General features: G+C 52.0%; 1 protein-coding gene across 1 annotated transcript in view; it reads left to right on the plus strand.

Annotated features, from left to right (window-relative positions):
- LOC133129101 (CUGBP Elav-like family member 5) overlaps positions 1-15,000 on the plus strand; it is a 110,269-nt gene that overhangs the window by 87,413 nt on the left and 7,856 nt on the right. The window contains exons 5-8 of the mRNA XM_061242937.1: positions 2,012-2,140; positions 4,972-5,051; positions 10,238-10,381; positions 13,809-13,950. Of these exons, the coding sequence (XP_061098921.1) occupies positions 2,012-2,140; positions 4,972-5,051; positions 10,238-10,381; positions 13,809-13,950 (495 nt within the window). The remainder of the gene's footprint in view (positions 1-2,011; positions 2,141-4,971; positions 5,052-10,237; positions 10,382-13,808; positions 13,951-15,000) is intronic.

The following is a 15,000-nucleotide window of genomic DNA, read 5'->3' on the forward strand; positions in this document are numbered from 1 at the left end:
CACACACATACGTACACACACTCACCCACACACACACACACACACACACACAGACACACATACGTACACACACTCACCCACACACACACACACACACACACACACACACATACGTACACATGCACACCTCAACACACACACACACCCACACACACACACACACACACACATACGTACACATGCACACCTCAACACACACACACACACACACACACACATACGTACACACACTCACCGACACACACACACACACACACACACACACACACACACACATACACACACACACACATACACACACACAGACACACACACAGCTGGTGAGCTCAGCTGGTCACTCTGTGATGGAGGGGTATTACATTACATTGCATCCTTGTGTTCCCGTCTTGTAAAGACTTCCACAAAAGTGCACAAACAGCACGAGAACACTCAAATTTACTGTACCGGTTCCAGGAGAGGAGCGTACGCGTGCCGTTCGGCAGAAAACGATCCTACAACGGGAGTTAAGTCGCTGGCTCGGCAGAGGCCTCTGTATGCGCAGGAGTCTGGCGGCAAACGGAAAACGCTGAATCAGCAGCGCTGGAGCAGGGCTTGAGCAAGGGAAAAAAAAAAATCTAAGAAACGGAAAGAAGATTGAGAATTTAGTAGGCTACATTCATTAATGTTGTATGTCAGCAGTTGTGGCTTAACATGAAGGTCTAAAGCTTGTTCCATATCAGAGAGAGAGAGAGAGAGAGAGAGAGAGAGAGAGAGAGAGGGAGCCAGAGAGAGAGAGAGAGAGAGAGGGGGAGAGAGAGATATTCAACAGCATTCAACAATTCACGTAGACTGTACATTTCTCGGTTTGGTTATTTATTATTTTTTGATCCATTTTACTCCAGTGTATTCATATATTGTTCCTCATAGTTAATTGCTTTGACAATGTGTTCTGTATACAGTCAGGCCAATAAAGCATTATTGAATTGAGGGAGGGAGGGAGGGAGGGAGAGAAAGAGTGTGTGAGAGAGAGAGAGAGAGAGGGGGGGGGGAGGGAGAGCTCCTCGGGTCTGATCATTGGCTGCAGGGGTCCCCCCAAATTAAAAGCAGCAGCCCATCACCATGGTTACAGACACACACCTGGGGTCTGGACCAGCAGAGAACAACCAGGTGTGTGTGTGTGTGTGTGTGTGTGTGTGTGTGTGTGTGCGTGAGTGTGTGTGTGTGTGTGTGTGTGTGCGTGACTGTGTGTGTGTGTGTGTGAGAGTATGTGTGTGTGTGTGTGACTGTGTGTGTGTGTGTGAGACTGTGTTTGTGTGTGTGAGACTGTGTGTGTGTGAGTGTGTGTGTGTGTGTCTGTGACTGTGTGTGTGTGTGTGCCTGTGTGTGTGTGTGTGAGAGAGAGTGTGTGTGTGTGTGTGTGTGTGTGTGTGACTGTGTGTGAGACTGTGTGTGTGTGTGTGTGTGTGACTGTGTGTGTGTGTGTGTGAGAGAGAGAGAGTGTGTGTGTGTGTGTGTGTGTGTGACTGTGTGGGTGTGTTTACCCTGTGTGTGTGTGTGTGTGTGTGTGTGTTTACTCCCTGTGTGTGTGTGTGTGTGTGTGTGAGACTGTGTTTGTGTGTGTGTGTGAGACTGTGTGTGTGTGAGTGTGTGTGTGTGTGTCTGTGACTGTGTGTGTGTGTGTGTGTGTGTGTGTGTGTGTGAGAGAGAGTGTGTGTGTGTGTGTGTGTGACTGTGTGTGAGACTGTGTGTGTGTGTGTGTGACTGTGTGTGTGTGTGTGTGTGTGTGTGTGTGACTGTGTGGGTGTGTGTGACTGTGTGTGTGTGACTGTGTGTGTGTGTGTGTGTGAGTTTGTGTGTGTGTGACTGTGTGTGTGTGTGTGTGTGAGAGAGTGAGAGTGTGTGTGTGTGTGTGTGTTTACCCCCTGTGTGTGTGAGTGTTTACCCTGTATGTGTGTGTGTGTGTGTGTGTTTACTCCCTGTGTGTGTGTGTGTGTGTGTGTGTTTACCCTGTGTGTGTGTGTGTGTGTTCCAGAAGACAGGAAGCTGTTTGTGGGGATGCTGAACAAACAGCAGACAGAGGAGGATGTGTACCGTCTCTTTGAGCCCTACGGAGTCATCGAGGAGTGCACCGTCCTCAGAGGCCCTGACGGAAACAGCAAAGGTTGGTTCCCCTCTGGACACTACTCCACTGTGCATTACGTGAAGCTCATTATGGGATGGGGCTTCCGTTCCTCACAACACTATAACAGGGGGCGGCCTGTAGCCTAGTGGCTAAGGTACATGACTGGGGCAGCCTGTAGCCTAGTGGCTAAGGTACATAACTGGGGCAGCCTGTAGCCTAGTGGCTAAGGTACATGACTGGGGCAGCCTGTAGCCTAGTGGCTAAGGTACATGACTGGGGCAGCCTGTAGCCTAGTGGCTAAGGTACATGACTGGGGCAGCCTGTAGCCTAGTGGCTAAGGTACATAACTGGGGCAGCCTGTAGCCTAGTGGCTAAGGTACATAACTGGGGCGGCCTGGAGCCTAGTGGCTAAGGTACATGACTGGGGCAGCCTGTAGCCTAGTGGCTAAGGTACATGACTGGGACAGCCTGTAGCCTAGTGGCTAAGGTACATGACTGGGGCAGCCTGTAGCCTAGTGGCTAAGGTACATAACTGGGGCAGCCTGTAGCCTAGTGGCTAAGGTACATGACTGGGGCAGCCTGTAGCCTAGTGGCTAAGGTACATGACTGGGGCAGCCTGTAGCCTAGTGGCTAAGGTACATGACTGGGGCAGCCTGTAGCCTAGTGGCTAAGGTACATAACTGGGGCAGCCTGTAGCCTAGTGGCTAAGGTACATAACTGGGGCGGCCTGGAGCCTAGTGGCTAAGGTACATGACTGGGGCAGCCTGTAGCCTAGTGGCTAAGGTACATGACTGGGACAGCCTGTAGCCTAGTGGCTAAGGTACATGACTGGGGCAGCCTGTAGCCTAGTGGCTAAGGTACATAACTGGGGCAGCCTGTAGCCTAGTGGCTAAGGTACATGACTGGATGACTGGGACCCAGAAGGTTGGTGGTTCAAGCCCCGGTGTAGCCACGATAAGAACCAGGCAGCTGTTGGGCCCTTGAGCAAGGCCTTTAACCCCTCATTCACTCAGAGGAGATTGTCCCGTGCTTAGTCAAATAAACTGTATGTCTCTTTGGATAAAAGCATCCGCTAAGTAACTGTAATCGAATGTTTCATAAAGCAGGACTACTGAATTATTCTTCTTTTTTTCTGGGTTTTAAAAATGTGACGTAAATTCAAAGATTGGCGCGGTCACTTTTTAACCACCATATTTGATATGTTAATAATTACAGTAACGTAATCTGAGTATTGAGGACACAGCGGAAACATCGGTGTTTTCAGCACGGTGGAATTTCCTCAGTGTCCTAACATGTCTTCTCGGCAGCTCCGTTTTTTATTTCCTTTATAATCCTATTTCCGTCATCGTTCCGCTTGACTGATTTATCGCATTTTACTTCTTTATGGGCAGCTGGTAGTCCTTTATGGGGCGATGCATCCTGCTTTATTTGCGTAGTCCCGTTTCATTTACATTTTACTGCTTTTATTCCGCCGAAGCGCTTTGTGTTAGACATGTGCGGAGGACTGCTGTAAAAAATAAATAAAGTCGAGGTGACAGCTTTCCTGCGGGCCGGAGCCGCTCCTGAACACGAAAGCGTCGCAAAAAGCCTTTCTTCTGAAGCCGCGCTCTCATTCCGCGCTGACGCGGGCGCGTCACTGTCGCCCGAGAACAGACGACCCGCACCGCGTTTTTATTCACGAAAATGACGCGACTCTGGAAAGAGCTCCCGGATGATGGACGCCTGTTCAGTCCGTCTGTCAAACCGTCCCGTCGAGCTGCGCGAAAAGCGCCGTGGGGAGGTTCACAGGACCGTATCGCTCAACAACGCGTCCGCTTGGACGTTCGAAGCCTACAGTATATTAATTGGTCCCCGGTGGGCCGTTGACTTTGATGGGAGTGTTTGGCATGGTACAGTACGTCCCACAAAAACCTTTCCCTGGGGTGAACGTTTAAATGCCCCGAGAAGTGTGACATTTTTACATTGATATTTTTCACACACACTTATTTGACACGTGTGAAATTGTTGAGGTTGAGAACACAACACAGAACAGCACAACACAACACAACACAACAGCACAGCACAACAGAACAGCACAATGGAACAGAACACAACAGAAGACAACATAACACAACACAACACAGCACAGGGAGATTGTTTAGTTTAATGTCTCTCATTGTAGGAAGTACAATAGCCATGACTGTAGAATGTCATAGAATAATAATAAGGAAAATATAATGAAATAAACCAACAGAGAAAGAATACATAAGAATGAGTGAAAACCTCATTTTAAAATGGCAGCTCCTGGCAGCTCTTCCCTTCATCGGGGCAGAGGGAGGGGGGGCAGAGGGAGGGGGTACAGAGGGAGGGGGGCAGAGGGAGGGGGGGCTGAGGGAGGGGGGACAGAGGGAGGGGGGACAGAGGGAGGGGGGGCTGAGGGAGGGGGGGCTGAGGGAGGGGGGACAGAGGGAGGGGGGACAGAGGGAGGGGGGGCAGAGGGAGGGGGGCTGAGGGAGGGGGGGCTGAGACAGCACGCTCTCCCTTCAGTCCCGGTCCGGACCGGTCCGGATCCCCCCCGCAGCCTGGAGGCTGTTGGGAGGGAAAGCTGAGGAAAGGAGTTGGGCCTGCTAACCTTTTACTAATGCTGTGTGTGTATGTGTGTGTGTGTGTATGTGTGTGTGTGTGTGTGTGTGTGTGTGTGTGCATGTGCGTGTATGTGTGTGTGTGTGTGTGTGTGTGTATGTGTGTGTGCATGTGCGTGTACGTGTGTGTGTGTGTGTGTGGCTGTGTGTGTGTGTGTATGTGTATGTGTCTGTGTCTGTGTGGCTGTGTGTGTGTACGTGTGTGTGTGTGCGTGTGTGTGTGTGTGTGTGTGTGTGTGTGTTTTCCAGGCTGTGCTTTTGTAAAGTTCTCCACGCACGGTGAAGCCCAATCTGCAATCAGCCATCTCCATGGAAACCAAACCATGCCAGTGAGTACAGCTCCTCTACTCTCTCTCACTCCCTCTCACACACACACACACTCACACTCTCTCTCATACACACACACTGAGCTATAAAGTGGATGATTGTGATTAGCCATTAAATAATCCATTTTATCATTATTTCTATTATTTTGGTGACTGAGATCAACTTTAACATCGCATTATTACAGTCCTATCTGATATTACTATCCGTGTTCCGCACGTGCGCCTCATAGTTTTTGTTTATTTACCTATTTTTATAACAATAAAAGAAATGTAATCTGAAGTCTACGGCTGAAGGCACCGTAATAGGCCACGCGATGTAATTCCATCCACGCGACGATCATTTCGATTTCAATTTCAGGCGCGGCGTCCGTTCTCATCGCGCGCTTTTTTCTCCGGTGAACCTCGCCTCCTTTTGCCTGAGAGCGTCAGATTCCCGGTAATTTCCACGATAAACAGACTTTCTCTAATGAACTCGTGCGTTATTCCGCACAGGAAGCGGCGCCTATTAAGACCCTTATTTCATTCAAGCGTTCCTCGCAGCCTCGCGGCAACGTGTCTCATTTACTTTGTACAACAGCAACAATATGATGCGAATGAATAGTAACAGATTAAAAAACCAAACACGCCGCGATGAGGATGGGCCGTCCGTACCGTTAACGAGACACGAAGAATCTTCTGAGACTCGCCTCGCCACATTTGCGTACACGGCTCACGAATACGTTTAATCTTTTTTCATTTACATTTAAAGGTACAATAGGTAAGATTTTTGTATTAAAACATTGTTACAAGACCATTCCCTTCCTATCGTTAAAAACGGATCACTGGCATGTTGACTCACCATCTGCCTATGTTTATAGTCCTTAAATTCAGGTTTCAAAATATACAGTTGACGGCCCGACATTCTGTACCAGAACATTGTATAGCTGTACAATACTTCAAGCAAGCTCATTGGTTGAAAATTGGTTCTAATTGCCACAGCCAATGACGTTTCAACGTCAACACGCTTACAGAGAAGGGGGAGGGATAAACACCGTTCGTTATAAGTCCGAAATTGCCTATTGTATTAATATTACTACTATTAAAGTCGTCATCATTTGCCGAATAATTATGACTGTAATAATACAAATAATAGTTGTAGTACTGATGTAGCAGCACTGTAGCATAGGCTACTAGTAGAAGCCATATTAGATCAAGTAGTCCCAGCAGCAGTAGCAGTAGTAAAACTGGCGGTGATAGTTGTATTGATTTTCTAATATACGGTTTTATGTTATCACACAGGTATCTTTTATCGCACAGGTGAGTTGTGCAGCATTTCCAAATTCAAGTGCACCGTAGAGAATACAGTGCAAAGACCACGTAGTGATTTATATACAAATAAAACAGTACAGTACTTTATAACCGCGAGTCCTAAAATAACTCCCCCCCCCCCCCCCCCCCCTTTAACTGCCTACAACCCCAAACCGATCGCAGGAAAAGCGCTGATCCGTTCCGACAGCCTCTGGATTCCGGGGCTGGACGATACACTCCGGGAGGGAGAGGGAGAGAGGGAGAGAGAGAGAGAGACAGAGAGAGAGAGAGAGAGAGAGAGAGAGAGAGAGAGAGAGAGAGAGAGAGAGAGAGAAACCGTCCGGGGAAGCCCCGAGTGCGCGTACCCATGGGAACCGAGAACGGGAACAAACCAAGCAGACCGTAACGCATTAAAAAAACATCATTAACGGCCAATCAAAGGCAAATAAAACGAGCTGCATTTGCATACGCAACCCAGTTTGCACGGATGCGAGACTCAGGGTAATTTTTATTTTATGTTTAGTTGGGGAAGGAGCTCGGCCGCGCAGATGGGTTTAAATACGGGGGATTATGCATTCCGGGGCTCTGGAGCGGCTGTCAGAACAGGGGAGCGTTAGTTCGTTATCCCCGAAAGCTCCGTCTTTTGACAGCTTTTTATGTAAATCCGGCGTGAGTACAGTTCATTTTCGACTCAAACACATTACGTCCCGGGCTCCCGAACAAAGTTATACCCAAATGTGATTTTATAAAGTGAAGAATCTTTATTTTAGGAATCTTCCCGAACAGGCGAACAGGCCGTGGGCACGACAGAGCGATCAGAATGTTGACGTCACTCCCTCCCTGATTGACAGGTGACGTTGCAGTGACGGAGAGGCCTATGAATATGACAGAAGTCCTAACGGGAAGGAACATGCCCCCCAAAAAATCGACACCGACAGCAGCCCCCGCCCCAGGAAATGAAACACACTGCAGTATACAGGCATTAGGGCGGCCTGTAGCGTAGTGGTTAAGGCGCATGACCTCAAGATCAGTAGTTCGATCCCCGGTGTAGCCACAATAAGCTCCGTACAGCCGTTTGGGCCCTTGAGCAAGGCCCTTAACCCTGCATCGCTCCGGGGGAGGATTGTCAGCCAAATGACCATGTGATGTAATGTAATGTAATATACAGTCATGGATACTACAACCTACAGTGATGCATACTTCAATACACAGTGATGCATACTATACTGTACAACATGCAGTAAATATGGCACTAACAGACACACAGACACACACTGCCCGTTTCTCATAGTGTCCGACCATCTCCTACTATCTAACAATCTGACATCCCTTTCAGAGAACACTGTTATCTCACCACGACCTCCCCCCCCCATGAGCCAGTGTGTGGGTGTGTGGGGATGTGGGGTGTGGGGGTGTGGGGGGGTGGGGGGTTCGACCACAGGAAAGGTCAAGTGCTGTGCTAGATCTTCAGAGAGGATGCTTACGGATGCAAGCGGTCAGTGGTCCTGTGTGATATGGGTTTTTATTAGGACAAAATGGCGTGTGTGTGAGTGTTGTGTGTGAGTGTGTGTGTGTGTGAGTGTGTGTGCGAGTGTGAGTGGTGTGTGAGTGTGTGTGCGAGTGTGTGTGAGTGTGTGTGAGTGTGAGTGTGTGTGAGTGTGTGTGTGTGTGTGAGTGTGTGTGCGAGTGGTGTGAGTGTGTGTGAGTGTGTGTGCGAGTGTGTGTGAGTGTGTGTGAGTGTGTGTGTGTTACTGTTGTGTACCGCAAGGTCAGTGGTTCTAAGTGTAGCCACGATGAGATCCACACAGCCGTTGGGCCCTTAACCAGGATTGTCTCCTGCTTAGTCAAACCCAGGATTGTCTCCTGCTTAGTCAAACCCAGGATTGTCACCTGCCTTAGTCAAACCCAGGATTGTCTCCTGGTTAGTCTAATCAACTGTACGTCGCTCTGGGTAAAAGCATCTGCCAAATGCCAATAATGTAAAAAATAATGTCATGTAACAGGGCCGGTTTGGGCTAAGTGTGCGGGTAACATGGATGGTTTGGGGTAAGTGTGTGGTAACATGGATGGTTTGGGCTAAGTGTGTGGTAACATGGATGGTTTGGGGTAAGTGTGTGGTAACATGGCTGGTGTGGGGTAGGTGTGCGGTGATGTGGCCGGTGTGGGGTAGGTGTGCGGTGATGTGGCCGGTGTGGGGTAGGTGTGCGGTGATGTGGCCGGTGTGGGGTAGGCGTGCGGTGATGTGACCGTGTGGGGTAGGTGTGTGGTGATGTGGCCGGTGTGGGGTAGGTGTGCGGTTGATGTGGCCGGTGTGGGGGTAGGTGTGCGGTGATGTGGTCGGTGTGGGGTAGGTGTGCGGTGTGAGGTAGGTGTGCGGTGATGTGGCGGTGTGGGGTAGGTGTGCGGTGATGTGGCCGGTGTGGGTAGGTGTGTGGTGTGGGCTAGGTGTCGGTGTTGTGGCCGGTGTGGGGTAGGTGTGCGGTGTGGGCTAGGTGTGCGGTGTGGGGTAGGTGTGCGGTGCTTGTGCCCGGTGTGGGGTAGGTGTGCGGTGATGTGGCCTGGTGTGGAGTAGGTGTGTGGTGATGTGGTCGGTGTGGGGTAGGTGTGCGGTGATGTGGCCGGTGTGGGGTAGGTGTGCGGTGATGTGGCCGGTGTGGGTAGGTGTGCGGTGTTGTGGTCGGTGTGGGGTAGGTGTGCGGTGTGGGGTAGGTGTGCGGTGATGGGGCCGGTGTGAGGTAGGTGTGCGGTGATGTGGCCGGTGTGGGGTAGGTGTGTGGTGATGTGGCCGGTGTGGGGTAGGTGTGTGGTGTGGGCTAGGTGTGCGGTGTTGTGGCCGGTGTGGGGTAGGTGTGCGGTGTGGGCTAGGTGTGCGGTGTGGGGTAGGTGTGCGGTGCTGTGCCCGGTGTGGGGTAGGTGTGCGGTGATGTGGCTGGTGTGGAGTAGGTGTGTGGTGATGTGGTCGGTGTGGGGTAGGTGTGCGGTGATGTGGCCGGTGTGGGGTAGGTGTGCGGTGATGTGGCCGGTGTGGGGTAGGTGTGCGGTGATGTGGCCGGTGTGGGGTAGGTGTGCGGTGATGTGGTCGGTGTGGGGTAGGTGTGCGGTGTGGGGTAGGTGTGCGGTGATGGGGCCGGTGTGAGGTAGGTGTGCGGTGATGTGGCCAGTGTGGGGTAGGTGTGTGGTGATGTGGCCGGTGTGGGGTAGGTGTGTGGTGTGGGCTAGGTGTGCGGTGTTGTGGCCGGTGTGGGGTAGGTGTGCGGTGTGGGGTAGGTGTGCGGTGCTGTGCCCGGTGTGGGGTAGGTGTGCGGTGATGTGGCTGGTGTGGAGTAGGTGTGTGGTGATGTGGTCGGTGTGGGGTAGGTGTGCGGTGATGTGGCCGGTGTGGGGTAGGTGTGCGGTGTGGGGTAGGTGTGCGGTGATGTGCCCGGTGTGGGGTAGGTGTGCGGTGATGTGGCCGGTGTGGGGTAGGTGTGCGGTAGGTGTGCGGTGATGTGCCCGGTGTGCGGTGATGTGGTCGGTGTGGGGTAGGTGTGCGGTGTGGGGTAGGTGTGCGGTGTGGGGTAGGTGTGCGGTGTGAGGTAGGTGTGCGGTGCTGTGCCCGGTGTGGGGTAGGTGTGCGGTGATGTGGCTGGTGTGGAGTAGGTGTGTGGTGATGTGGTCGGTGTGGGGTAGGTGTGCGGTGATGTGGCCGGTGTGGGGTAGGTGTGCGGTGATGTGGCCGGTGTGGGGTAGGTGTGCGGTGATGTGGCCGGTGTGGGGTAGGTGTGCGGTGTGGGCTAGGTGTGCGGTGCTGGGGCCGGTGTGGGGTAGGTGTGCGGTGTGGGGTAGGTGTGCGGTGCTGTGCCCGGTGTGGGGTAATGCTGCCCCTCTCCCCTCAGACGGGCTGCGGCGCCCTGGCCCCTCAGGGCTCCTCCTCCCTGGTGGTGAAGTTTGCCGACACGGATAAGGAGCGCACCATGCGCCGCATGCAGCAGATGGTGGGCCAGCTCGGCATCTTCAACCCCACCGTGGCGCTGCCCTTTGGGTCTTACAGCACCTACGCACACACGGTGAGACCTGAACCCCGACCCCGACCCCGACCCCCGAACCCTGAACCCTGAACCCTGAACCCTGAACCTCGAACCCTGAGCCCCATCCCCCGAACCCTGAACCTCAACCCTGAACCCCGACCCCCGAACCCAGAACCCTGAACCCCGAACCCTGAACCTCGAACCCTGAACCCCGACCCCCGAACCCCGACCCCCGAACCCTGAACCCCAACCCTGAACCCCAAACCCCGAACCCCGAACCCTGAACCCTGAACCTCGAACCCTGAACCCTGAACCCTGAACCCCATCCCCCAAACCCCGAACCCTGAAACCTAACCCCCAACCCTAACCCCTGAACCCCAACCCTGAACCCCAACCCTAACCTTCAACCCCAACCCCTGAACCCTATACACTTGTCCACCTGTACACCTGTATACCTACCATCCACGGCTACAAGTCAACCTACAGCACACTCCTGCGCCCTCTCTGATTCTCTCCCGCGCTCTATGGTGCCCAGCCCAGCACAGTTCATCATCAGCCAATCAGTGGCTTTAACCGCTGCCATCAGACAGCGCTATGAGCGCAATGCTAACCGGGGAAAGACTGCTTCAACACTTCCTGGGCCTTCCACTTTGTAAATCTCTAAAATAATATGCAATAACGGCGTCGCCTTAAATACTCTATTAAATATCCCTGAGCAACATAAAAAGATGGGCCTCCTGCTCCAGCGGAGATTTCTCTAAGTAGCCACAAGTAAATGCACACCTGAGAACACTCCTGCGCCGTTTATAATATCAGGCTTCGGCACGCAGTAGTCTCGTAAAAAAACAAACAACGTAGAACGTCAACGTGCCACGGATGCCGACGGAAATGTCACACAAGACCGGGAGGCATGTGTATGTGTGCCCAGTGCACGGGGAGTTTAAAGTGAGGGGTTTATGAGCGTATGCCCAGTAGGAGGGGAGTTTAAAGCACTGCTTCAGAGATGTACTATGGGATAGGATTATACGCTTCAGCTGACGTGCAGTAAATTGGATTTTAGTCGAACCGGGGAGGGGAAGGACACTGACAACAAGTGGCAAGATGCTAAACGGCCATTTTGACAACATAGCAACCTGGGTGTCATAACACAGAGAGAGAGAGAGAGAGAGAGAGAGAGAGAGAGAGAGAGAGAGGGGGGGGGAGAGAGAGAGAAAGAGAGAGAGAGAGAGAGAGGGGGAGAGAGAGAGAGGGGGGAGAGAGAGAGAAAGAGAGAGAGAGAGAGAGAGGGAGGGAGAGGGAGAATCATACACTATTACACTTGAATAAAATAAATAAAAAAACAACCCAAAAAAACCCTTTTAATGCACCCAGTATAAAACGAAAACCCCAACATCAAAAGGAATAGAGAAAGAGATTTGACTGAGCCTTTGCTTTAAGCTATGACAGTTCTTGCCTATCCTCATTTTGATTCAAATTCAACACGTATAACTCCAAACGTAAGTTCAACACGTATAACTCCAAACGTAAGTTCAACACGTATAACTCCAAACGTAAGTTCAACACGTATAACTCCAAACGTAAGTTCAACACCTATAACTCCAAACGTAAGTTCAACACGTATAACTCCAAACGTAAGTTCAACACCTATAACTCCAAACGTAAGTTCAACACGTATAACTCCAAACGTAAATTCAACACATATAACTCCACATGTACAGACAGTCTGTAGCCAGGCTCTGCCTCTCATCCTCCAACTGACCGCTGCTGGACCTGCTGCTGTCTCCAAGGAAATTGTCACCATGGAGACTGTGACTATGGTCACCATGAAAGGGTTCTAAAGACGGGGGGCCTCCGATTTAACAATAGCCCGAGCACAACTTTTCAGCGACTGTAGGGTCCAGGAGAGACCGTCGGGTCCAGGAGAGACCGTCGGGTCCAGGAGAGACTGTACAGAGAGATGGGTCACAGACTGTGGAAGAGCCTGTTTCAGACGCAATGCCACAGCTAATGTGGAGACAACATGAAAGGGATGCAGAGAGAGAGAGAGAGAGACAGAGAGAGAGAGGGAGAGAGAGAGAGAGAGGAGAGAGAGGGAGAGGAGAGAGAGGGAGAGAGCAAGAGAACATCATCGCAGGTAATAGCATTTAGAAGCAGTGAGATGTAACCTAATAAAAGTGTTATTTTCATCGCCGTGGAAACCGTGCTCAGCTGCGCAGTGTTGTGAGGGATGGAGGGTCAGGGAGTGGGGGTCAGAGAACCGCAAAATAAGGCACTCCCTGCTGGAGAATACAGCTCAAGCTAGGTTTTGAAACAGCTGGTAGCTGGTTGACCAGTTCAGACCAGCACCATACTCAACATGGTTTGACCAGGTCAAGCTAGGTTTTGAAACAGCTGGTAGCTGGTAAATTCAAGCTGTTCTTTTACACCAGGGCCCCCGAGCAAGGCCCTTAACCCCGCTCTGCTTAGTCTAATCAACTGTCAGTCGCTTTGGATAAAAGCAGAAGCTAAATAACAAAATAGCTAGCTCCCTTCTCTCTGGTTGAAGGTGTGTTGATTAGTGAAGTCAGCTGGAGTAGTGATTGGTTGGAATGAAAATGATTGGGCAGTCCCGATGCAATGTAATAATAAGTAGACAAAAAAATACAAATTAAATAACCTGAGTGCAGACATGTAGTCAATTTACATTTAGAGAAATTCATTGAATCAGCATCCATTTTATATGTTGCTTTTATAAGATATCCCTGGCAGAGAGTACAGTCATAGAGGGCTACAGGATCCCAGCGATCGTGACAATAACAGGCAGGAAAGCGTCTCTCACGTCAGCGATAACGCATCCAGGAGAGGCGCGTCAAACGAAAACCAGAGACAAACGTCTGCCGTGTTTTTAACGTGTTTTTAATACCGTCTACTCTGCGCTGAGTGGGTGTGTTCGCACGCCTGACCGGCGGACTGAGGCGCCCTCTGTTGGCCAGTCGGGGAACTGCGTCCTGACATCACGGCACCCGAACAGCCTCAAACCAGAGAGAAAAGTGTTGATATTCTGACATCACAGGGATACTAGCTACTACACATATATCATATGTCCACCTGTATCATATGTGCCCACCTGCTACTGTGTTGCATCAGTATATTTTCCACCCCAAAGCCCAGTACCCTCTTTCTGCCTCTCTCCCTCCCTCCCTCTCCCCCTCTCTCCTCCTCTCTCTCTCTCTCTCTCTCTCTCTCTCTCTCTCTCTCTCTCTCTCTCCCTCCCTCCCTCCCTCTCTCCCTCTCTCCCTCTCTTTCTCTCTCTCTCTCTCCCACTCCCCCACTCCTCTCCTCTCTCCCTCTCTCAGCATTTTGTGATCATCTGTTTTTTTCTTCAGGATGGAACATTAAGAGAAGGTGATGTGGTCACTCAACTAAATAATTAAATATTGTTACCCCCCCCCCCCCCCCCCCACCCGTGCCCCCCGTGCCCCCGTAGCTGATGCAGCAGCAGGCTGCCGTCATGGCGTCCCACAGCGGGTACCTGACCCCCAGCGTGGCCTTCCCCACCGCTCAGATCCACCAGGTGGGGGCGCTCAACCTCAACGGGCTGTCCTCCGCCTCCGTCACCCCCGTCTCTGGTGAGTACCCCCCCACTGCTGTATCCCCCGCCTCCGTCACCCCCGTCTCTGGTGAGTACCCCCCCACTGCTGTATCCCCCGCCTCCGTCACCCCCGTCTCTGGTGAGTACCCCCCCACTGCTGTATCCCCCGCCTCCGTCACCCCCGTCTCTGGTGAGTACCCCCCCCCCCCCCGCTGTACCCCCCCCCATGTGCTGTACCCCCCGCCACACCACGCGCCCTGCACCCCGTACCCCCGACCAGGGCTCACCACTTCTCCAGTGAATACCCCCCGTCCCCATGTGCTGTACCCCGCCCCCGTCACCCCCCCCCCCACACACAGACTGTACCCCCCGCCCCCATCACCCCCCCCACACAGACTGTACCCCCCGCCCCCGTCTCCAGTGAATACCCCCCCACTATGCAGACGTCTCCCTGCCCTCATCACATCATATCACAGTTATGTAGTCTTCAAAGCAACTTACAGTTGGTTAGGCTAAGCAGGGGCCAATCCCCCCTGGAGCCATGCAGGGCTAAGGGCCTTGCTCAAGGGCCCAACAGCTCTGTGGATTTCATTGTGGCTGCACCGGAGACCGAACCACCAACCTCCCAGTCAAGCACCTTTTAAAAGCACACTGATGTAGAACAGCAAACAAAATAAGTATTATTTTATTAACTTTTTTGCTTGAAAACGGAGGCAGAAAGAGAATAAAAAAGCTCTTCTCTTGAGTACTGTTCTCAAGCGGGTGCTGACTCAGGTTAAAGGCAGTTTATTTGAACTCAGAACAGTGTATCCAGGCAACCCCCTGGCCCCGCCTCTCACTGAGAGCAGGCCCCGCCCTCTCGCTGACTCGCACTGTGATGTCACACAGGAGAATGTGGACACAATATTGGTGGGGGCGGGGCTTCAAATGATTACAGACCTGCAGCAAAACAAGAGAGAGAGACAGAGGGAGAGAGGGAGAGAGAGAAAGAGGGAGGAGAGGGAGAGGGAGAGAGAGGGAGAGAGAGGGAGAGTGGACGAGAGAGAGAGGGAGAGAGTGGAAGAGAGAGAGGGAGAAAGATGGTGGG

This window comes from Conger conger, chromosome 5, assembly GCF_963514075.1.
Source record: "Conger conger chromosome 5, fConCon1.1, whole genome shotgun sequence".
Lineage (NCBI taxonomy): Eukaryota > Metazoa > Chordata > Actinopteri > Anguilliformes > Congridae > Conger > Conger conger.